This window comes from Poecile atricapillus, chromosome Z, assembly GCF_030490865.1.
Source record: "Poecile atricapillus isolate bPoeAtr1 chromosome Z, bPoeAtr1.hap1, whole genome shotgun sequence".
Lineage (NCBI taxonomy): Eukaryota > Metazoa > Chordata > Aves > Passeriformes > Paridae > Poecile > Poecile atricapillus.
Genome location: NC_081289.1, coordinates 61578705 through 61601930, shown reverse-complemented (window position 1 = coordinate 61601930; position 23226 = coordinate 61578705). Strand labels below are relative to the sequence as shown.

General features: G+C 35.5%; 1 protein-coding gene across 1 annotated transcript in view; it reads right to left on the bottom strand.

Moving 5' to 3' along the window:
• The window catches only part of LOC131572728 (leucine-rich repeat serine/threonine-protein kinase 2-like), a 65469-nt gene that overhangs the window by 25433 nt on the left and 16810 nt on the right, over positions 1 to 23226 (bottom strand). The window contains exons 9-29 of the mRNA XM_058826035.1: positions 22263 to 22387; positions 20341 to 20420; positions 19492 to 19598; positions 17707 to 17836; positions 17030 to 17154; positions 15288 to 15421; positions 13667 to 13811; positions 13242 to 13381; positions 11753 to 11881; positions 11491 to 11661; positions 9980 to 10235; positions 9564 to 9752; positions 8007 to 8128; positions 7163 to 7232; positions 6502 to 6722; positions 5730 to 5980; positions 4448 to 4596; positions 2560 to 2653; positions 1337 to 1523; positions 770 to 951; positions 20 to 249 (exon numbers count right to left, since the gene is read on the bottom strand). Of these exons, the coding sequence (XP_058682018.1) occupies positions 20 to 249; positions 770 to 951; positions 1337 to 1523; positions 2560 to 2653; positions 4448 to 4596; positions 5730 to 5980; positions 6502 to 6722; positions 7163 to 7232; positions 8007 to 8128; positions 9564 to 9752; positions 9980 to 10235; positions 11491 to 11661; positions 11753 to 11881; positions 13242 to 13381; positions 13667 to 13811; positions 15288 to 15421; positions 17030 to 17154; positions 17707 to 17836; positions 19492 to 19598; positions 20341 to 20420; positions 22263 to 22387 (3237 nt within the window). The remainder of the gene's footprint in view (positions 1 to 19; positions 250 to 769; positions 952 to 1336; positions 1524 to 2559; positions 2654 to 4447; positions 4597 to 5729; positions 5981 to 6501; positions 6723 to 7162; positions 7233 to 8006; positions 8129 to 9563; positions 9753 to 9979; positions 10236 to 11490; positions 11662 to 11752; positions 11882 to 13241; positions 13382 to 13666; positions 13812 to 15287; positions 15422 to 17029; positions 17155 to 17706; positions 17837 to 19491; positions 19599 to 20340; positions 20421 to 22262; positions 22388 to 23226) is intronic.

Sequence of the window (23226 nt, the reverse complement as noted above, 5' to 3'; positions counted from 1 at the left end):
AAATAAACCCAGGAAATACCTCCAAAGTCCCACACATTTAATATAAGCTCCTTCTTCATTTTGCCTTTCCCTTGAATGATCCAGTCTTTTACATCAATGCCTACTGTCGCTTTTGGAGAACCCAGTTCTGTTCGTTTGCTTTTCATTAGTTGTTGGAGCAGGGTAGTTTTCCCACTGCCAGTGTTTCCAACAATCATGAGCTTCATTCTGTTATAAGGCACAGCCTTCTTCAGTCGTTGTTGAAGAAATCTGGTAGAAAAAAAATTGCAAAACTCACAGAAGTGTGTAACAGAGAAAAAGACCAACAGAACACAGGAACAAAGAAAAATCTAGAAATATACAATTTTCTTCAAATTTTCAGTACCTTTTTGATATTACTGTTCTCTTAACTGTCTACTCTAATTTCTGATTTGAAAGCTGAGGTTTAATTCAGAATATGTCTTTTTTGTTGTTGTTGTTTTGTAATTACCCCAAAACAGTGCTCTGTGCAGTGCACTGTGGAACACAATAAACATATTACAAATAATTGGTAAGCACCATTTTTTGCACAGTTTACAGAAGCATCAAGTTCAAGAGGTAACACTAGTATGGTCTAAATCACTCTAATCTATTTTATCTGTGTGTGTAGGTATCATAACCTTCCACAGAGCAGCATACTGGATTTCATATGACAAACCAGCATGTCTTTTCAAAACAGCTTGTTACCTTCTCAATGCTTACTGCAAAAGAAAGCAAACCAGAAATATTCAAGAACAATAGGGCAACAAACCTGATAATGTCTCTGGCTTTGCATCCCACATGCTTGAAGTCTAAATTAAGATGGAGTCCTTCCAAAGGAAGATCCCAGACTTTGGACAGTCTTCCCATTTCATCAGGAAAGAATCTCAGATCAGGATTATGACTTACATCCAGAGAAGTCAAATTCTCTAGGAAGCCAATCTGAGGAGGAATCTAAATAAAAGAACATTTAATGGGCAAATAAATGTTTTAAAAAATGAGGAACAAAAATACATTAATTATTTAACAGAACTAGGTATTATTTTTACTGCTGTAGTTATTTTTTTTTAATAAACAGGCCTAATATCCCACAGGAGGAGAGAAAAGACTTTATAAGTAATTCAGTATACAAGCTGATTATATGATACATTCCAGGAAGAAAAGCTGAAGAGAATACAGCGATTTTCCTTCACAGAGAGTACTATTTGCACTTATATACCATTTCACTAATACAATGTAAAATGGTATGAGAAGTGACACGAAAATCAAATGAATATTTTAAAATTGCATTCAACTGAAAAGCATTTAAATTTTCTTTAGGCAGAATCTTACACTTTACCTCCTTTAACTTGTTGTGGGAGAGGTGTAGCTTTTCTAGTCTAGACCATGCACATGCCTTTTCACTCAAGTCCAAGACATCTATTTGGTTATGATTAAATAACAGCTCCCTTAAATTTAGTGATTTCCAGTGCATTGGTCCAGGCAGGCTTACAATCTTGTTTTGGCTTAAATCCACTGACCGCAAACTAAAAGCATGAAAATAAAAAAGAGAGAAGTTAGCAAAAGGAAAAATAAAACCCAGGTTAGCTGGAACCAAAGCTGTATTAATTTTTAATAAACAAGTAGATTAGCTATCCGAAGAGATGGTTTTCAGAATTTGGATTTGGATTCTAAAATCCAAATACAAGTAGATATGTTTGCAAATACATGAGCAGAAATTACACAGTTCACCTACACCTATTGGACAAATATGCTGTTTGCATTACCATGAAACATGAAACACACAAAAATGCAAGCAACAACACCTTAATTTGTCTGAGCTGGGAGATGCAGAACCTGAAAACTGGATTTTTTTTTAACACATCCACTAAATCTGCTGTGAATATTAGTATGCTGAAACTGTGCAATATCATGTTAATTTCATTCATATAAATTCCCAAATCTGTGGATCTGCTCTCTCTATGGTGCCCTCAGCACTCACATCTCCCCACACCTGCTGGATCATCCCTTCCAAGCACTCCCCCCACAGTCTAATTCTAGTGATCTGTTAAGGTCAGCAATTTTTCTATAAAAAAAGCAGAAGTCCATTTTTCACATAAGTAATGCTTTGAAGGTATAGTGAAATAAATATCACATGCATCTTTATCACAACTCTAGAGGAAGTGGTTTTCTTTGAGAGTAAGTAACCCATGCTATTTGGGAAGTGAAAAACTAATCTCAGTAGTCTTGTGCAAAAGTCTGCAGAACTCAAAAAGGAAAAATTGCTACTATCTTTTTGTTGTTGGTTCCAAGGAAATATGAGATTAATTCTAGTATTCTCAGCAAGAATTGTCAGCTTCAGCTGTCAAGTAATATTTTTAACAATAGTGATTTGAATCTGAGGAACAGAATTTTTCAGAATAATGAAGAAAATGTTGTCTTCAGTTTAAAAGCTACGAAGTTCTCATTCAACCAGTGAGGATTCCCTAAAAAATCAGTAAAACATGCTAACAACAATTTTGTCATCAGATTTTCTTTATCTAGAACTTGACATTAACATCAATGAATAAAAGAGTAACTTACTGTGGTAGAAGAAGAATTGCTTCTGGAACATTATTAAAACAATTCTGGGATAATTTTAAGCTTGTTATGCTGGATGACAAGTCAGGTATTTTTTCTAGAGCAAAAAAAGAGGTTAATCCTATGATTTTTAAAAATGGTTTAAATAATTTTTAAGACTGGAGTTTAGAGAGACTAAAAGGTCACTCTATTATTTTCATTAAAATGTCTCACCTACTAAAGGCAGAGTTTGAATCCTGTTTTTAAAGCTTATTAAAAACTAAACTGCCAAAAGTAATGTATTGGCTTTTAACAAATTATACATTTGTATCCTTCATCACCTAGTGGCATTAAACACCAAAATAATCTTACTTATACTTTACTGTACTGCAAGTAAACAAAAGATTCCCATGTGACCTAGGATTTATTTGCTCTTATTTATCCATTCAGTCTTATTCATTCTTATAAGAATGAATCTAGTGGTTCAGCTGTGTTTAATGCAATTCTAAGAGTTACCTTCTGAAATAATGTGACAATAATTTCTAGATGGAAGATTTTATGTCTTGAAGAAAGAATAAATTCTAACAGTAACTTATGAACTCCCACAGTATCACTGAAAATCTAATTTGTATAATTTTTAATTTGCATAAATAAAGTGATTTTGACACTTTTGCAAAAAATATGCTAAGCCACTGAAACACACTCTGGATGGACTCAATTCAGTTCCTTAACACTGGGTTCTAGTGTAGGGGATCTGCTCTGTGCTACCTAGCTGTCTGCACAAGGTTTAAAGATATAACACAGGAGCTATTTCTGCTTTTTCTGGATCAGATGCTGTAAGCCCAGGGGGATGATTCAGGGCATCTCAAATGACACCTGCATGCAGACAACTGAATCAAACATTCACTCTTGTTCTGAATATAATGCTGGATATAGTGTAGTAAATATTTAATTATAGCATCATTTAGGTTGGAAAAGACCTCTAAGACCATTGTGCCTAACCATTAACCCTGCACTGCCAACTCCACCACTAAAAACTTAAAGGCCACATATTCACGTGTTTTTTAAATACCTTCAGAGGTGGTGACTAAACCACTTCTTTGTGCAGCCTATTTCACTGCCTCCTTCAATGAAGAAATTTTCACTAAAACCTAATCTAACCCCCCCAGGCACGACTTGAGGCCATTTTCTCTTGTCCTACTGCCTGTTCCTCAGAAGAAGAGACTGACTCCCACCTGGCTGCAGCCTCCTTTCAGGCAGCTGTAGGGAGTGCTACAGTTCCCCCTGATGCTCCCCATCAGACTTGTGCTCTAGACCCTTCACCAGCTCCTCTGCCCTTCCTTGGATTCACTCCAGCACCTCAAGGTCTTGCTTGAAGTGAGAGGCCCAAAACTGAACAGAGGATTTGAGTTGTGGCCTCCCAGTGCTGAGTAGAGGGGGACAATCACTGCCCTGGTCCTGCTGGACACACTATTGCTGGTACAAGCCAGCATGCATCTATGTATTACAGTACAAATCAAAACAAAATTAAAACCTGTATATATACAAAATTAAACCTGTATTAGTACTAGATTTGAAAGCTAAATCTGAATGATTTTCTATTCTTTGAACCTTCCTCAACAGTGTGTACAATCTCAAGTACAGTCAATCATTTTTACAGCATCCACTGCAAGTGGAACAAGTAGGAACAAGTAGGAACAAGATGAGTTAGGTGAGTCAGATCAAATGACTGGAAGCATACTCCTCTGCTTCAGTGATCAAAAGCTAATGCTTAGGACACTGTATAAACAAGGACATGTGCATGTGGCATTACTCTTTTCTGTTCTCCCAAGACTCCTAATGTTGGTGGCAGAGGAATTTTGTGACTTGGAATAGTTTCCAGAAGGCGAATCCTGTTTTCACAGGTACTTACCAAGAACATTCATCCTGGCATTGAGCTGCTCCAGTTTTGTACAGCCCATGAAGACATTCTCAGCAAGGGATGAAATACTGTTCTTGCTAATGTTTAAAATTTTCAGGTCCTTCAAGCATAGGGGTGAACATAAGCATGAAATTTTGTTTCTATGATAACAAGAAAAAAGACAATCCATTTTTTATTTAGAAACTATTAGGTAAAAGGTGAAAGTAGTGTTGATTTGACAAAGTCATCCTCACAGCAGTAAAACAAAAAGAAAAATCTACATAAAGACTGACCAGTCAGAAAAACATTAGTACATGTGGCAACATGGAACACCATGACTGATACTAAAATCAGTTTAATTAATTTGGAGACCAAGTGTGAAAACGTATTGCAAGGTTTAATTTTTCTGATTAAATAATGGAGTTCAATCCCCCACAAAGAGGATTGTTGCATTTCTGAGAGGTCCTGTGTACTAAAAATATGTGTTTGCAATATCATAATTACAGAATTACTAACAACATAAAAAAAAATTTAAAAAAGGATTCCTGTATGGAATGCATTTCAGGACGGGTATATAATTTTATACAATGTATTCTGGGGAGAAGAACACTAGAAAGAGGAAGTAGAAGATCCCAAAAATACAGAGATAAAAGATCCATCCACTGTTTTGCCAGGGTAGTATTACTAACGAAGTTCACCCTCTTATTTAGCATGAACTGTAGGAAATGAATGAGACAGTCTCTGCAGTTTACAGAGCTATCACCAATTGCATTCTTAAGAATTCCACATAGGTATGAATTTCCTCACTAAGAAATATGATAATAAGTGCTGGCAAACAAAAAGCTACATGTTTTATGTGATTCTGTCATTTAAAACATATCCATACCAATACCTAAAATTACATTACTATCACTTCCAAAAAAGCTTTAAAGCGTATGAAATACAGTGGAAACTGTACTGTGTATACAGAAAACCTAGTTGAATATGTCAGACTACACAGCCCTGTGGATTAATAGTACAGTAGCAGAAAGAAACTGAACTACAACATATTTAGTATGTTAATGGAACAGCAATGCTATTAGATTCTATCAAGGTCCAAAGTCATTCTCATGTCTTGTACTTTGCAATCCAACTACGAAAACTGTAGCAATTTACACATTTGGAAGACAATGACAGTGTTTCACTAGTGATTAAACAATCATTTCCTTGCTATAAGAGTCATCATTCTGCATGACAAATCTTTTATTTCCTATTATGTTTGTTGTACTACAGTCCATTTACTCATGCTACTCACCCTTCCAGCAAGAGCTGTTCCAGATTTTCAGCAACACTTGTAAGAAATTCAGGAGTGCACACCAGCTGATTGTATGAAAGATTAAGTTGCTTTAGAGTTGGACATCTGAGGCAAGGATCCAAAGCAAAGGAAGGTCCAATGTCATTTCGTGAGATATCAAGATTTGCAATACAATTCATTTTCAGTAAGTAAATTGGGAAAGAACTAAATCGGTTACTGTGCAAATCCAAGTAAGTCAAGCATTTCAAGTTCTGAAAGAAAAGGATAATTTGTTTGAAAAAGTTAAAAAATATGAATTTATATGTATTTGAGTTATATTTTTATACAAATTATTAATTTATTTATATTTATCTCACATGCAAAAGTAGCAGAAAATAGCAAACACACCAATGTGACCTATAATATTTCTATGAAAAAATAAAGTATAGGGCATTATTCAAAAAAAACCAGCTCAATTTCATAAAATTTAAGGTATTAATTGCCTGCAGTTCTCTGTTCCATTGCCATTATTGTGCTACTTAATATCACACATCTTAAAGTAATCACACATCTCTGCAGTAAATGACTTAAAACAATCCCATGAAAACACTTTTATTTCTAATGAACATGAATCCACTGAATGAAAGTTGAGTAAATATATGAGGCATGCCAAAATATACACCCATATTCTCGAATAATATTGCTATGGATACATTATTACATATGGATTACATTATTAGCGATCAACACTAATTAATTTCAACTTGTGTTACATAAAAATATGGAGAATTACTTCACACAGTTGTTCTGGAATGTTTGTAAGAGCATTTTGGTGGAGCTCCAGTTTCTCAAGGTGTTCCAGATGACTAGTTAAGCAGCTATTCTGGCTGATGGCATCAATGTTCTCCAACTCATTTGATGAAAGATCTAGTGATTTAATATATTCTTTCTCTGAGATCAATGAAGAAAGACTGTCTGATGGTCTTATATGTGATGACAATTTCGAGATGCCTTCTATTAAAACAAAAATGTGAAAATACCATGATTGCATTTATTGTTTAGGTCAAATTACAGTCATTTACCTTGGGATCAAAAAATGCAGAAGACAGTGAATGTTTGGATATTGGTTAAGATACAAATCCATGAAGAATTCTATTAAGACTCAGAAATTTTTAAGACAGTAGTGAAGGGGAAGAGATGAATGGTTATGCACTGCACACCAAAAAGAGCTTTTGAAAGCCTATAAGGGCACTCATGAAATTCCACTGCCTACATAAATTATTTGTAGAGATCAAGAAATAAAAACTCCTATATATGCATTATATGTACTTCCAAAATGTATACTCCTCTTAAAAATATATATATAATCTGTCTCAAATTGTTGCATGCTATGCTTGTGAAAGCATTAAGGATGCAAAATGTGTTATATACTTTAAATTGTATAGTTTACTTACTGGGGGATTCATCTGAGAGCAAGAATTTTCGTCTTTGTTTCATTAATGGTTCATGATCTGAGCCAGGTCCCTGCAAAATCCAAGAGAAAAACCATTTAGGAACATATGAATGTTCTGAAATCATCCAAATTCAGTAAAATTCTTTTTATTGTGATTTCTTTTTATCAGAACTTTTAGGGAGAACACAAAAAAACTATACACTTGCACTCAAAATAACCATTTCATCTATATGAAATATATTGAACCATGCAATATGAAAGAATGGTAGATTTAGAAATAGTGCATTTCTGGCAACCCAGAATGACTTTCACCAGGGTGCAGTAATAGGATGGAGCAGAGTATTACACAACATAACTTTCTCTAGGAAAGCCAGTCTCTCTAGTTTCCCTTACAGTCAACGGAAAGAGACAAGCTTTTCCAAAGGAACCTAACTTTGATTCCACCAATTTGTCCTCTTTTGTCTTCTTAGGGAATCAGCCTCTCTCTATTGAACGTTACTGAAGATCAGCTTCACTAAGGGGAAGTTAAGTCTTTGTGAATGGGCCCATGATCCCTGTATTTCCATTTGAACACCAGACTGGAAATTTGAACACTTCAAAAGGATGTTTGATACTAAAAGATACTTTTTAGTGACGATAAATTTTTGCTAAACTCATCCATTGTTTATCCTTTTTTGATAAACTCATCCATACAGCACACCACAATACAAGGAAACACTGCATGGCAACAGTGAGACAAAGCCCATATGGTTACATGACCTTTCCTAAAACCTGATTATTAAAAATTTTGGAGTAGGCTATGCAGATGGACTTAAAAGCCTGGAATGAGCATGGATCTGACTTACCACAGAGTAGGAATGTCGCAGCAAAGTAGGAGAACCTCTCTGACATGCCATTTCTCTACAATATAAATCGGCAACTGCAATGGAATTGGACTTCTTTTTTGTGAAAAGTGAACCTTCACTTCCTTGAACACAGGAACAGAAATAGGTAAGAAAATGTATTCAGAGATGAGGCTCAGAATTCAACTTTAATACAGATGCTGACATACAAATAAGAGATGCATTTCAAAAGCATCAATACTGGCAGGATCTCACAGGTCAATTCTGTGTGCAATAGGCCAAGAATGTTGTCAATGTGTTTTAGAGCAGAGGGGCCATACTCACCTGACAATCTTCAAGTAGGACCTGCAGCTGATAGCACTGATGATTTATGATACAAAATTCCCATTGGGTTGGGATTATTATGTATGTTTCATAGCACATCCTTCTGCTACTTCAGTGTAAGTAACTTTTTAAAATAGAAAAGAGTTGTATTTCAACAGATAAATTTGCACTCCCACATTTACTGAGAATGAAACATCAAATGCCACTCTAGATTTGGCGATTCAGGAGGCATTTGGTGTCATCTGAAGACATTTGATGTTCCTCTTCTCAAAGCTACTTTTAACTTCTAACTTTTAACTTTAAACTTTTCACTTTTTTTACTTCACTCCTACATTTTTTCATAATAACAACTTTTCTACATGGGGCAACAAAGAGACATACAGAAATAAAAAGTGGTGCTGAATGATGTAAGGAAAAGAACAAAGTAGAATCAAAAAGTTCCTTAGGATTCTCTGACTCCAAAATTCAAATTCTTCATCTGTGATGATTTTAAGTAACCAGCTGTTCTAAAACAAAAGCAAAATTTGAACAAAAAAGATGTTGTAAAAATTAAGGCTACTTTCTGTATTAAGTGGCAGGTATTATAGACAGATATGCTGTCTTTCTAGAAGTTAAAGGCATACAAATGACCTGGTTACAAAGAATGGTGTTGGGCTGAACATAAACCTGTCATTTACACTTTCTGATCAATTAGTTATCTTTGGGATAGGACTTGTTTCAACTACTCTATTTGTTAATAACGTAGTCCTCTATACCGGATCTGGTTGTATGAACATTATTTACAGACTACCCAGGGAACAGAGGGGTTTCTAGATTGCAATATACCTGACTTCATGATGAGACAAACTGGGCTCCTGAAGCTCTTGCTTTTTGTCATAGACTAAAAAGGCATCTCAGAAACAGACAGAAAAAGTCAAAATCTAAATTCAGCTGCAAGAATCTCTCTACTCTTTCTCTCTACAAAAACTGAACGCATGACAAAATAATTCTAAATGTATGACTAAATAAAATTCTTCAAGGTCCTCAAGGTCTTCTTCAAGTTTCGTAGATGAAGCACATACTCATCACAAATTATTTTCCAATGTTAGCCCAAACAAAATTTTAGATAGCAGCTTTTTTCTTCGTGGGAAGTGTTAAATCTCAAACACAAATAAACAGCTGATTTATGGCTATAGTCTAGCCCTAGCACATTAAACTGGGATTATAAAAAGCAAAAAAAGAAAAGAAAAAAATTACCTTCACTATCAATGTCATCAGTCAAAGGAAAAATACTGTCCACTAATGGGTCAGGTATGAAATTCCAATCGTAATTTCTATCCACTCCATCTTCAGACAAATTTGGATCAGAGGAGGCTCTTGATCTATCCTCTGAAATGTTTTTCATCTGGAATTTGAGCACCATCCTTGCCAGTGCAGAACCTGCACCTGTATGTACAAGAAATGGAAAAGATAAAAATAATCTTCAAGAAATCTAAGTAGCTTCAAAAAATTAACAGAAATAACTTGATTTATTTTAAAGTTTTGCCAAACTTTCTAGAGTAAGCTGAATGCTATGAAGAGATTCTGAACTGAAAGTCTTCACCAAAACCACATTCATAGTATCATCAAAAGATACTGACACATTTCATACAGCAATTTCTATATATACTCACTCTGTTTTTTTGTTTGAGTAAGTTTATCTGGGAACAAAGGAATGAGCCAGGAAGGCTCTAATCTGCCAAAACCAAATCCTCCAAGACATATACTGCTGTTGGTGACATCAAGGCTAAGCTTCTTTAAGAGCAAGCTGATGATTTGGCTATCTCCTCTCTTTATACTGATGGTCAAAGCACTCCGAACATCCTGTTCTCGAGCACCACTGGCTAATAACAATTCCACCAATTTAGGATTATTTCCTTTCTCACAAACCTAAAACAAGAAAAACAATTAAAACAAACCAAGAATATGAAGCATTCAAGTAACAGCTCAGACTGCCTTAAGATGCTCGTCTCAGAGTGACTTTGTCATAAGGATTGTGTCTCTTTCTCAATTATTTGTCACTCCTTGGAGCATATGTTTGCCTAAGGCATCTGAGTACCAATTGCCGCTCTCATGAAGGATTTGCCCAAATGTATCAAATGCTTTAGATCTGCAACTGTAATTTTTGTCATGAGTGCACACAATTTTCAGGCAGAAATGAATGGTAATTTATCTAGTTTGGTTATTGCATGTGGTCTATTGCAACTCCATTTATTTATTTATTTGTTTACTGGAAAACAGACACTTAGGGGTTATCATCTGGATATTTAAAGAACAGGCAGCAACAATCAGTTTCATCAAGCCTTGCCTAATGATAGTGAGCTCAGCTCTACTGGCTTTAACTACCTGAAAGGAAAGTGTAGCCAGGTAGGGATCAGCCACTTCTCTCAGGTAACCAGTGACAGGACAAGAGGCCTCAAGCTGCTCAAGGATAGGTTCAGGTTGAACATCAGGAAGAATTTCTTCACATTTCTTCATAGGGCGGTTAAGCACTGAAACCCTAAGTGGTGGAGTCCCCATCCCTGGAATTGTCCAAGAAACACCTGGATGTGGCACTTAGTGCTCTGGCTTAGTTGGCAACATGGTGTTCAGCCAAAATTTGGACTTCACTATCATGGAGGTCTTTTCCAACCTTTATGTTTCTATGGTTCAGTCAGCTCCTCCCAATCTCCAAGCCTGCATTGCTACATAGATTAGTGTTGATTGTGAATATTAAAAATACTTTCTAGAAATATTTTCAGCTACTTCCATGTATATGTCCACTGTGGTTTGCTATCACTGATTTGCCTCACACTCTATGAATGTATCGTCAGTTCCAAACCCAGCTGTGCTTCATCACTCAGACAGTTCTACCAGCAGAACTGAACACTTCCTAATTCCTTTCAGGCAGTATTGGTGGGGTTCTCTCAGACTATTTAAAACTTTCACACTGAATCAAAATAAAGAAGTGCTTATGCATATCACTTAAAAAAAAAAAAAAGTGAAATTTAAAGGTGGTCACAGTTAGCAAGAAACACTTGTAGGTATGTGGCAGCAGCCTCTGTTTTCTGTGTTCTGCCAAATAAATATTTACATTACAACAGAAAGGAACCCAAAAGCACAACATTTTACGCAATACAATTGTATATACATTTCCATGTATTACCTGATAGATCAAAGAGTTTGTCTTTGTCTTCCTATTAATATCAGCTCCCAGTAGAAGTAAACATTCAGCCATAATACTGTTATACTCCATACATGCTTTTTCCAGCATTGTATTTTTTAAATCATCATTTTCAGCTATTTTAGCAAAACATTTACAACACAGGCTTTGGAACTGAATGAGAAGACAAACAATAAAAGTTAGGACAAAAAAGCACCAACATCCAACATTTTTCAGCTGTGGAACCGTCAGAGAAAGAAGATACCTGTTGATCTCGCTGGTCAGTGAAACACATAGACATCTGGTAAAAAATGATTGTATCAAATGATTCATTTACCAGCAGCTTTGCAAAACAAGGTGACAAACCAAGAATCGCCAAGATTGCATGAAAACCCTAAGAACACAATGAAAACATTGAAAGAAGTACAGTTTTAAAAAGTGTCACTTTAAAACAGGTCACGCAACAAAATCAAATTTCAACCAAAAGATTAGTGCTTTAATTTTTTTGTCTTACTTTTAAACATGCAATAGTTAACAAATAGGAGAAGATTGGGAGAGAAGGCAGAAATAGCAGGTGTCTCTGTTTATATAATTGTAGTTTCATGCTTGTTTAGCTGACCCACTTAAGCAGATATTAACTGACACTTTGAAAAGTCAAATATGCACCACAACATCTGACAATGTCCTGCCTGGCAGTGACAAATGTACTTGTGATTTCCTGAAAATGTAAAGAGGAAACAATCTCTTTGTAAGGATATGGAATGAAGATACATACCCTGTTCCAGTGTGTTCTGTAAGCAACACACTGAATTACTTTGAAATTGAAAAGAACTACTGGGCTAAATGAAAAGATTAACAGGTGTACCTAAAAACTAAGAAGAAATACAAAATTATCTCATGATTCTGCTAGTAAAGTTCACCTAGAAGGGTGAACTAGGTAAATGATGGGCTCTTTGTCCAAAGCCAACTGAAACTAAATCACTTAAAGTAACTTCCTTATTTCAGCATTTTGTTTTTATTTCTCTCTACATTGGTCGCTAAGCTAAATGTGGAAAGATTGGGGGAAAAATAGCAGCAAAGAAGGGAGGCTGGACTTGTGATATTTCCATATTCATCTGAAAGAGAAATATAGAAACTCTCACAGAAAGCTGATGTCACATGCAAACTCTATCCCACTACAAACATGAAACTAGTATCAAACAGGGAAAACTTCTGAAGCAGAGGAAACAGAACTTTACACAAGGATTAAATGTGTGTTTGCAGACAAAGAACTCTCCTTCCGTATACAGATGTGGGTCCAAAGTCTGACAGTATTCTAGTAATATCTTTTGTTAAATACAGCATTCCTACACTAAGTTTATTCCTGGTTACAAGGCTTGGAACTAAACCATCTTCTATGACTTCTCAAAGAAGGGCAATCAGTACTCTAATGACAGTTACTTCATGAAATGGTTACAGATTGACAGAATTATGGATCATGACTGAGAAATTTGTTTTAGTTTGCAGATCTCAGAAGTTTTAGATAAATACTTCATGCTTATGCATTCTGGATTGAATATATGCCTCTAAGGAAACCATCTCTACAACAAAAGTCTCAGTTTAATTAACAAAGGTTTATACTAATCTAATAGTTTTAATAAAATCAAAATCAAGTAAGTAAAATACAGAATTGTACTTCAAATGTAACTATATTAAAATAATTTTCTATGGTTTTGAGTTTTGTTTTCATCTTCAAAGACAGAACTGACACATACATGCATCTGGATTTCAGTGACTTCTTTAAATCGTCGCAGAGTAGAAACCAGAACTGCTGACAGGACATGCATAGTTGCAATACACAAACTCTTCCTTGTAATCAAAGAGCGCAGAAGACTCAAACCCAAACACTGTATATCTAGGAGAAAAATAAATATTATTCAGACACTGATAATTCCGACATTCTGAGTGGAATGAACTGATGATTAAATTAGTCTTTCAGTAACATTCCAGAAAGTTACTTGCAGAAGCTATTATAGGGCCAGGCATAACTACAACGTGGGTGAATCTGAGGACTGTGCAGCACTGCAGCCTTCTCTTGCCATGCAACCTACATCACATGCAGCACTAAGGAGAGCAACAGATCTCTTACAAACCCTCCTACCATGCCATTCGCATTCTGCTGATAAAACACATTCCCTACCTTGTTCATCTGGGTACATCTGCAGGGTGTGAAGCACAGTGTCAGTAGCTCCTTGCTGGGTTAAAATTTCTAGTGCACCAGTGCACTCAGCTACAGAACCAAGTAGTTTTAATCCACACTTCTGAATGCTAGGATTTCCAATAAACTAATAGAGAAAGGAAGATAAAATCAGATCAAGACTGTTCTGTTCACAATAGCAACAGAAGAGTTGCTTGCTCTTAAAGTTGCTCTGTAGCAAGTGAATGCTGGTCTTAAGTATGTGACAAATAACAACAATCACAATTGCAAAAAGATTTTCTTATCAACCATCAGTTTTAGCTGCTTATAACTTCCCCAGATTTTCATCTTTGATTATGAAAATTATCTATAGCTACTTTTCTGACTGGATTTTTTTTTCCCCCGTTAAATTCTCATTGATAAGTTTACACAGGTCAAGCAGAGGGAGAAACTGTACTTCCTCTGTGGTAGTAAAATAAAAAATATGTAGGGTTTTTTGTTTTTTTGAGAACTGGAACAAGTGATAAACATGATGGCAACTGAAAAAATATGAAAAGAAAAAGATATGAAGTAATACACCTATTACCATCCCCCACTTTTAGATGGAGGAAACCTAGATGAGGCCTAGATCTGAGTGCCACAACGATAACAAATCTGCAAAATTATTTCAGTGCTATCATGCCCATCTTCCTCCTTATTCTACCTCTAGTTTTTAATTAAATGTGTCAATTTCTAGTCCTTCTGGCTGATATTGTAGTACCCCAAACAACAAACCAGTTGCACTGGAAAATGCAATCAGGATGATCATGAAATACTGAAGACCTTCTGAAGCAAAAATTATTTTACCTCCTTTGTTAGCTCCTACATCTGTTATCTTCAGGTCAAGATGGCCTTTAGACAGCCTAGAACTACTTCACTGATACATTATTTGCTCTGACTTCTATAATAAATGTAAGAGACATAAATTTCCTTGACTGAATCTGTTTGGCAAGCTTAATATTCCTGAGAGTGACTTCTGAAAAATTAGGAATTTCTCCATTTTGATCATGTGAAACTTGAAAACCTTGTAGAGATCGGATTCATCTGAAGGCCATGAAGTTAAATATTTCCAATCACTACGATTTAAGGTTAATTTGCTGTGCAAAATTCCAGGTGTTTCCTTTGCAGAGACTGAGTCTGCTTCAGCCTTTCATTTTTTCAGCTTCTCCTTCAAGGCAGAGATCATTCTACTTTACAGGGGCTGGAAAAAGTTGAACAGTGAAAAGAATGCAGACAACTGAGTTGTCCACCCAGTTCTACGTGTAGCTCAGGTGTAGGCATAAGGACAATTTTCATATACACACTAGCCTGTTTTAAGAAAAAAACAAGAGCAAATAAACTGTATTATAGGAAAAAAACCTAGCTTTTTAAAAAATTAATATCCTTTGGAATTACTGTATAAAGAATCATCTAATACACTCCAGAAAAGAAAGCAAGAAGAAACCCTAAAAGATTCATGAAACTTTGGAGTTTAATTCTATCAAATCAGTAGGAAAATCAGTGCAGAACTAAAACTTACAAATGATTCACCATTTCAAGTGTAAAACAATGACAAAAATCCATTAGAATAAAGCTTTAACCATACCCTGTTTAAAGCATTAAGCACCAATGAGTGAGTTCCTTCCAACAGACACTGGCTTTTAATGACTTTTCCTGTAAGTGCAAAAGCAGCATCTCCCACATCTCTGGAAGAACCATTCTGGTGTTCATTCTTTGTACCTGCAACAATGGAAAACAGCCTTCCTCAGAACAGCAGATTTCATATTCTCCCCACCATATAATACGATGTAACAATCAAATGAACACTGAGGTGACTCAGAGAGCATATTTCAGATCTTATGGTATTTTCAAAACACTGTATTGCCAAGACTGGAATCCCTCCAGATTTACATTGTAATCTGAGTACACTGTGTTTGAAAGGAAAATTTCACCACACATTTCCTCACTGTTTACTATGAAAATACAAACTGTGCCAAAGAATCTGCTCTAAGGTACATTGCAATATATTAGTTTTTTGAGCTATGGAGTTTCCTGATACCTACTTCAGAATGCCTCTTCCTTCTGGTAAGGAGACACTACAGAGAAGCTATAAAGTATTTGTTCTTGCTCACTTGGTAGCACATCACAGGACAAATTTTACACACAGATGGCATTAAGTGCAATGTGAGCATATAAAAAAAACCAGAGAAAGGTTTTTCAGATTTATCTTCTTGTAGCTTTTGGCACTTGCAGTTAAGCGACACTACCCAGAGTACGCAGAAATCCTTTCAAAGTCAGTTCAGCATTCATATTTATTGTGATTACTATTTTTCCCATTAATTACTTTTTTTTCCCTAATTAATCTCCAAGTTTCAACATCCAGTTTGTGCTCTCTGTGTTTGATTACACTTTAGAAGGGCCTAATTTTCAGGACACTGGCAATCAAAGTGCCTTGTTAGAACACATATATCAAGTCTAAATCTTGCTCTTCATTGAAAAAAGAGGAAAGTATTAGGATTGGAACTCAAATAATAGAAGGAAACTGAAAACCTGCAGTCAGTCTACATATTAACCAGGTTACTATTTTCATAGTTATTAGTTTTGTAAATGTTCAGCCAAAACTGCTGAGAGATACTTGGAAAAAGTTGTTCTGAAAAAAACACAAGTACCCCATGTCTGTACTCCTACACTCAATACCAGGGGAAAAAAACAGGATATATAGCAGTACACTGAAAAAAAGAGTTAAAACTTTTCCAAAATTCTACTAAAGGCATAGAACTAATAAAGAACATTTTTCTCCCCTCTGGATTGCTAATAAAGAGAGGGTTTTTGGAAAGGAATTTCTAAATTAGTCAGTTTGGTTTCTCCTTTTTGATAGAAAGTAGTATATAACTGTATATTTTATATCTTTAAATATAAAGATCATTGTCCAGTTTTTATTTTCCTTCCAAGAGATACAATCAAAACAATTGCATTTTGTGGTACAACAATGCTCATGTCATTATCATGGTTTGTTCTCACTTCAAGGGAATTGATGATGCAAACCACAATGACACCAATAGCTCCACACTCATTCCCTGAATTCCTCAGAAGTAATGGAGCTAATTCTTCAGTGATGAAATCAAGGGGAAATCAGCAGTGATCATTTTGATCTGTTACCTTCAATACCTCAAAAATATTTTCTCCCATCTTGTATGTTACTAAAGAATTACAGCTGTTCTCTGCTCTGCACAGAACTACAATAGCTTTTTGAAGTCCCATTAAAAGTTGCATCATTAAATAAGAAAGACTACAAGCCAGCTATCTGATTCTATTCTCTGATTTGGTGCATGCCTTTGGATGACTTACTGGGCATCATGAAGTGTAAAAGGACTCGAAATGCTTCCAGTTGTACAGAGAGTGATTTTTCATGTTTCCTCATGGCTTTTACAACTTCTGATACTGCCACTGTCATTACATCCAGATGAGGGAAACTGAAAATAATTTTTATAAAATAAGTTTCAAAAATGCACTTCTAAATTTTGCATATATTTGTCCTTTATTAACACTGTGTGATAACCCTTTGGAACACTAAATCTGAAACATAAATTAAACTATGGTACTTAACTTCATCATAGCAAATTATTTTCATGCCATTCAATTAATTCAGTCTATGTAAATAATTGCATCCTAGCCAACAAGAAAGTAGTATTAACAAAATGCTATTTTAATAATCAGAAGTAATTTTTGTTGGAAATTTCTTATCTCTCAACGGAATTCAGTGTAGCTAAGAGGAGGGGAGACCACCCAGCGATTGTCTATTCGAATCTCACTGCTCAAGAACCATGAAGGAAAGAACATGCAGCTCCCTACACACACCCACTCGGGCATTTGACTACAGGGCTTACAGAATTCCATGTCTTAAACAGGGCTGTCAGGCTGTGGTCAATTTTACAATCAGTCAAAAATTTAAATGTAATCACTTATGGCATTGAATCTCAAAACCCTTCACCATGGAAGTGGACATGCATTTCTAAATTTATTACCTTCCTTCAAAAACATGATTCAGAAGCCTGCAGGCACTTTCAACCACTTCAGGAGAATGCGGATGCTTCCTCATTATATCCAAGACATTCATATGTATGCCTTTTGCCAGAAGTGTCTTCCTAATATTTACTAAAACACAAAATAGCAAGCATTCTGTAAATCTTTCTTTCTGTGTACTTCTCAAAACCAATTTTTATTTTCCTTTTTTTTTTTTAATGTTTTTGCCTCAGCAAACAGACATAATAGTATAAATTAAAATGGGAAACCATTTGAGCTGAAGCTGACTTCTGTTAGCATAGCTTAATCAAACACATTATAATTTCTGACTGTCTGATAAGTTTCTATACATCTGCTATCTTTACTTAGGTAAAGTTAACATATGGGAAGGAGAATGTATAGCCTTACTTTTATTTTCAGAAATGTTTATTCTTAAACTTTTTCATTGTAATTGCATTCTGTGATCATGTAGGAAAACTAGAGTTTAAAACTTTAAAAAACCTTCTAACTTCCAAAATTAAACTTCAAAAATATCTTATATTTATTCATTCTATTTACTTCGTTAATTCTTTTTTTTTTTTTTTTTTTTTTCAAATTCAAATATCCAAGCACATGTTGTAGCTATAACTTTAACTAAAAAAAATTAGGATACTATTAAAATTATCATAGTAACTACTACTGAATCTTGTTATCCCCAGTTCAGTACATCCACTTCAGATGGTTAGCTCAAACAATACTGCATTATGCCAGAAGGTTTTACTAAGCTTCTTTACATCTATCATATCTGCTGTAAGCACATTCACTCAGGGTGAAAAAAAAAATAAATTAAAATTAAAAAGAAAAAAAGAAGAAAAACTTGCTTTAAATTTCCAAAAGGAATCAGAGCTACACATGTCAGTAACATTATGAAAGTACCTGACATGTATACTATGAAAGTATATGACAATAGTATGCATACATTTATGAGATCTATTTCTCAGTGTAGATACATATTGATCTCATAAATAATTATAAAACCTTTTCTGTGTTAGGTTTTATGTACTTGGATGTCTCAATAAACTGGTGATAAAACAATGCTTTCTCACCTAGAGAATGGTAATTAACTGCTAGGATTTTTCTTCCTATCTAGCCAGTGGTTTTCAATGTGCAGTCTGCAAACCACTTGAGGTCCATAGCCATTTCAAAAGATTCTGTGCAAGTTATCTAATAAAAGCAGGCCAACTGTCAGTAGGCTTAAATACTCTACTCAGGGATCCACATCTCCACTGAAAAATTTTGAGGGGGTCTGCAAATTGAAAAAAGTTAGGAAACCATGTTAGGGACACGATCAGGAGTAAAGCAATCTTGAAAACTGTCATGCACATGCTTAAGTTTCTACACAATTTGATCCACTGAAGTCAACAGGACTGTGTTAAGCAATAAAGTGTATTTGTTGGGCTGGGTTCCTTATTCATGTGATTTTTCAACAAATGCTGCTCTTGATGAAATTCAAACATGTGATATTTAAACAAGCATAAAAAGAGAGCACACTTTTTTCATGTCTCCTGATCCAAAAAGTAGAAATTGCAACACAAAAACTGGCAGAGAGCTCCTTATTTCCTCATATTTTTTGATACTTGCCAACAATAACTTTTTCAAAGCAAGGAATAAACTTCATACTTATCACAACGTAATATTCTAATCACAGGAAGTATTGTATTCATTCAACAGTACACTAAATTCTCTTTAATATTTTTGCACTAACTTTCTGCTGAATGAGAAAGAAAAGATAATTATAAGTCCCTTACCATTTTGTTGTGACAAAATTGCCAAGGTACTAGAAGCTGCCTGAAACACTTCTTTTGAAGAGGAGTGCATCAGCATGGAAAGCATCACTGCTCTGTCTATTGGGAACCTTTCAGAGAGAAACAAATCACTGCACATTGACTGTATTACAGTAGTTACTTCTTAATTGCAGTTCATTTTCCTAAGAAGGTATTACATAACATAATGAAAATTTCAGGTGATTGCTCATATGTTTCCAGAGCAACAGCTGACAGAAAACTCTTTGTAACCTATGCAACTTTATCTACTCTGAGTCTCTCTGAATTTCTTGGAGCCCCGCTTTCCAAGGGATCTGAGGTCCAGAAAGGGGTATGAACAGGCTTACAAAAATTGAGCAACTAAAATTTTAAGGAACTCTGAGAAACAGTTTAAGTAAAACGGAAATTTGTATCTTATCCATGCCCAGTAGACTATCCCTAACGAGGCAGCACTCCTTCTACAATGCCTTTTCATCTGATTTGTGGGAAAATGAGGACTGTTTTTCTACACTCCTTACATGCTAGGTATCTTAATCTTGCCTGTTTTCCCAATTTTTACATTCTTTATCCCTCTTGTAACTGAAGACAAAATTCCTTATGAACTGTAACAATTAGTTCTAACAGGCTGTGTTCTGACCCTTTATGAAAACACTAGCAAGTTTTCCTGAGTCAAGCTTAGCACACTTTCAAAGAAACTTTCCCAGGTGTGGTTGACCATCACGCATTCCATCTACTACAGAACTAAAACCAATTGAAAAGTGTAATGTCAAATGGCTTAATAACAGGCATTCATTTCTTTTAATTTCCAAAAATCCAGTTTACGACAACACTGACTGATTATCTCCATCTCCAATCTTCTCATGAAGGTTGCGTTGATACAGAAACAGACTTTTCAAAGCCCAGCACGCAGCTTCCTAAATATAAGCCAAGAGAAGAAGATTAAGAAAACATACCTCTAGAAGATTAAAAATATATGAAAAATCTTAAATAGTTTGACTGCTTTTCAGTTCACAAAAGAGGTACAAGATACTTTATGTAGAAACAGAACAAAATGTACACTCTAACTGTTCTTTATAGCTCAGACAGGCCCAAGTTACAAACGTGTGACAGTCTCATTATTTGATTTGCATTTTGATATCTATTTTAGACCAAGACTAATTCTTCTTCTGATGGGCCTGTGTTTGGTTGCTGGATACAAAGGAGGTATGTAAACAGCAATCTTTGCATGGCCAAAGTTTCAAGTACAAGCCTCATCTTACCTACCTACATTTGATCTGTAGAAGTAACTAAAACCTCTTGAGATGAACAAAGAAAGGCAGGAAAGGTAAGATTTATTCTAAATCTAATCCCTACATGTCATGGGGTAGCTTTACCTTTAAGACAGCTTTGAGAGCTAAGGAAGTTGAAGCTGCCGGTGGCTGATGGGAGTTTTTCCTCCTGACCAATTATCAGTCATTTCTAAGAATTGACAGCAGTTCTGACCATTAAAAAGTGAATTCAACTTGTAAACACCCCCTTAAGATGTACAGTCAGAGGTCTCTTGTTCTCTTTGGTTTCCGGCTTCTGAGAAGGTAACGAGGCTCTGTGGTAGCCTCTTCCATTCCCCCCCACCCCTTGGCCGGATAAGGCCGCAGAGGACGAGGGGGAAGTGGGGGGGGGGGGGGAGGAAAGGAAAGCAGAGCTGGCAGCCTGGTTTAGTTTTCAGTTTCTGGTGCTGGACTGAAACCTGACACCATGAACTTTTGCAGCTTTCCTAAAGCTTTTAATTCTTTTACTACCTGGATAAACGTACAGATTACTCCTTTTTCCCAGAAAGACAGAGAAAGAGAGACAATTAACATGCAGAAGACATCATAGAACCACCAAAAACAGTGAAGAAAAGAGTTAAGTTTAAATAAGAAAGAGGGAATAAGGAGATGCTTACAGCTGAAATATCTTTCTGTTAAAGCTATGGAGATGGACAATAGTAGTTTAAAAAGACTCCTTTAATTCATGACTAGAGTATGGGAGGAATAGAGTGTTCAAAGTGTGGACTTTTGAGAAAAAGAGAGAGTGGTTGTGATACTGTGGGTTGCTGGAAATAGGTAGAGTGAAGATTTTGAAGCCTTGGGGGGGCAAGGGGAAAGCTGTTTTCCAGGAACGCTGTCAGAGACAGATGAAGAGGACTTCTGCCTTTGAATAACTCATCCTTAAAATGACATCCCCAGACTCATGGCCCATACACACCTCAGAGTGATGTGAAATGGGAGGAGTGAACTCTAATGACAGATTTCTGGGCAGCTGGCATTAGAGAAATAGAAAACTATAACAAAAATAGTTTTCCTGTGAGAAACTCCATAGATTAGCAGAAAGAGACTTCTGTTTCTCTACAAAGACTGATGAAAAAACTCTAGCAAGAATTGGGACTGTTTTTAACCACCAAGGTTCTAAAGTTTTTTGTCTCTATGTTGTCATGTGTACAAAGAAATAGTCAAGTGATGGGAGATAAAAGGGTTTTCTGAAAGTTTATTCTGGTGTTCTTATTGTAGTTTGTTAATAAACTGTCTTTATTCCTTTTAAGTTTTAAGCCTGTTTTGCTCTTGTTTTAATCCATATCTCACAGCAAGAAATAAGTAATTTTTTAGTTACTGGTTTAAAACCACGACACTACATTAAGGCCTTTTTTTGCCTGAGGATATAGAAAAGCATATTTCTAAACACTTTATTCAATACATAATACAGTTTTTTCCATATTCCCATCATCCATAATTTCTCACCAGCACATCTGTATTTTTTCGGTGCAGTTCTAATGCTCTGTAACATGCTTCCAACCAGCATAACTTCTCTTCCTCCTCCTCTTCTTTTCTTTCCTCTAAGTCCCGGTTTAAGAATATTGTTTCAGCTTGAAATATAAAATATTTACAAATAATTCTTACTGTGAAACCAAAACACCTATGTCAACCTTTCTGTAGTCATGAAGGCACTCACAATGGCAATGTGTAAAAATCAGTGGGAAGATAAGCCTTTTCTGGGAAGGGAGAAATCTTTTGATATAAACTCTGAGACTTGAAAAATATCTTCCAGGTTATAAAGGGAATTAAAAACTGAAGTGTAGCATAGTAAATGAGTCACACAGTTACAGATCAGTCTAGGCTTTGGCTCTGAAAAGATCTGCATGTACTTCTTCTTGTTGTATATTTATGTACAGAATACCACAGACATAAAATATAACTGTGAATCATTGCATGGAACCACTTATTTCAGAGCCACCTACACTCTGAAGCAATGCTGTTAAAAAACAAAATGCAAATGGTAGTTGCTAAAAGAGAAATATCTGGTTCCAGAAAGTGCAACACAATTTGAAATATATAATTTTCTACCTGTGATTTTTCACCAGTTAAGGGGAAAAAAAGAGATACCAACAGTGAGCATAATATCTGAGGCACAATGGAATGTGTACTGATTTCTAATCTTTGCTATGCTGGGGACTCTTAAACAGCATTTCTACTGACTTTTATATGGAACAATTACTCAAGGACAAAGAACATCAGATTCTTAGCTCTTTCCCACTAGATAACTAATTTCTGTCTGAACTGTATTCAAGGAAAACTTTATATCTTTTAATTGATTTCAGAACTCAAGCACAAGCATTGATTTTGTGTTGTTATCAATTGTCACAATACAGGTACTGTCATATCTGGCAAACACAACATCAAATTAGTGCTGGTAACACTGGAAACT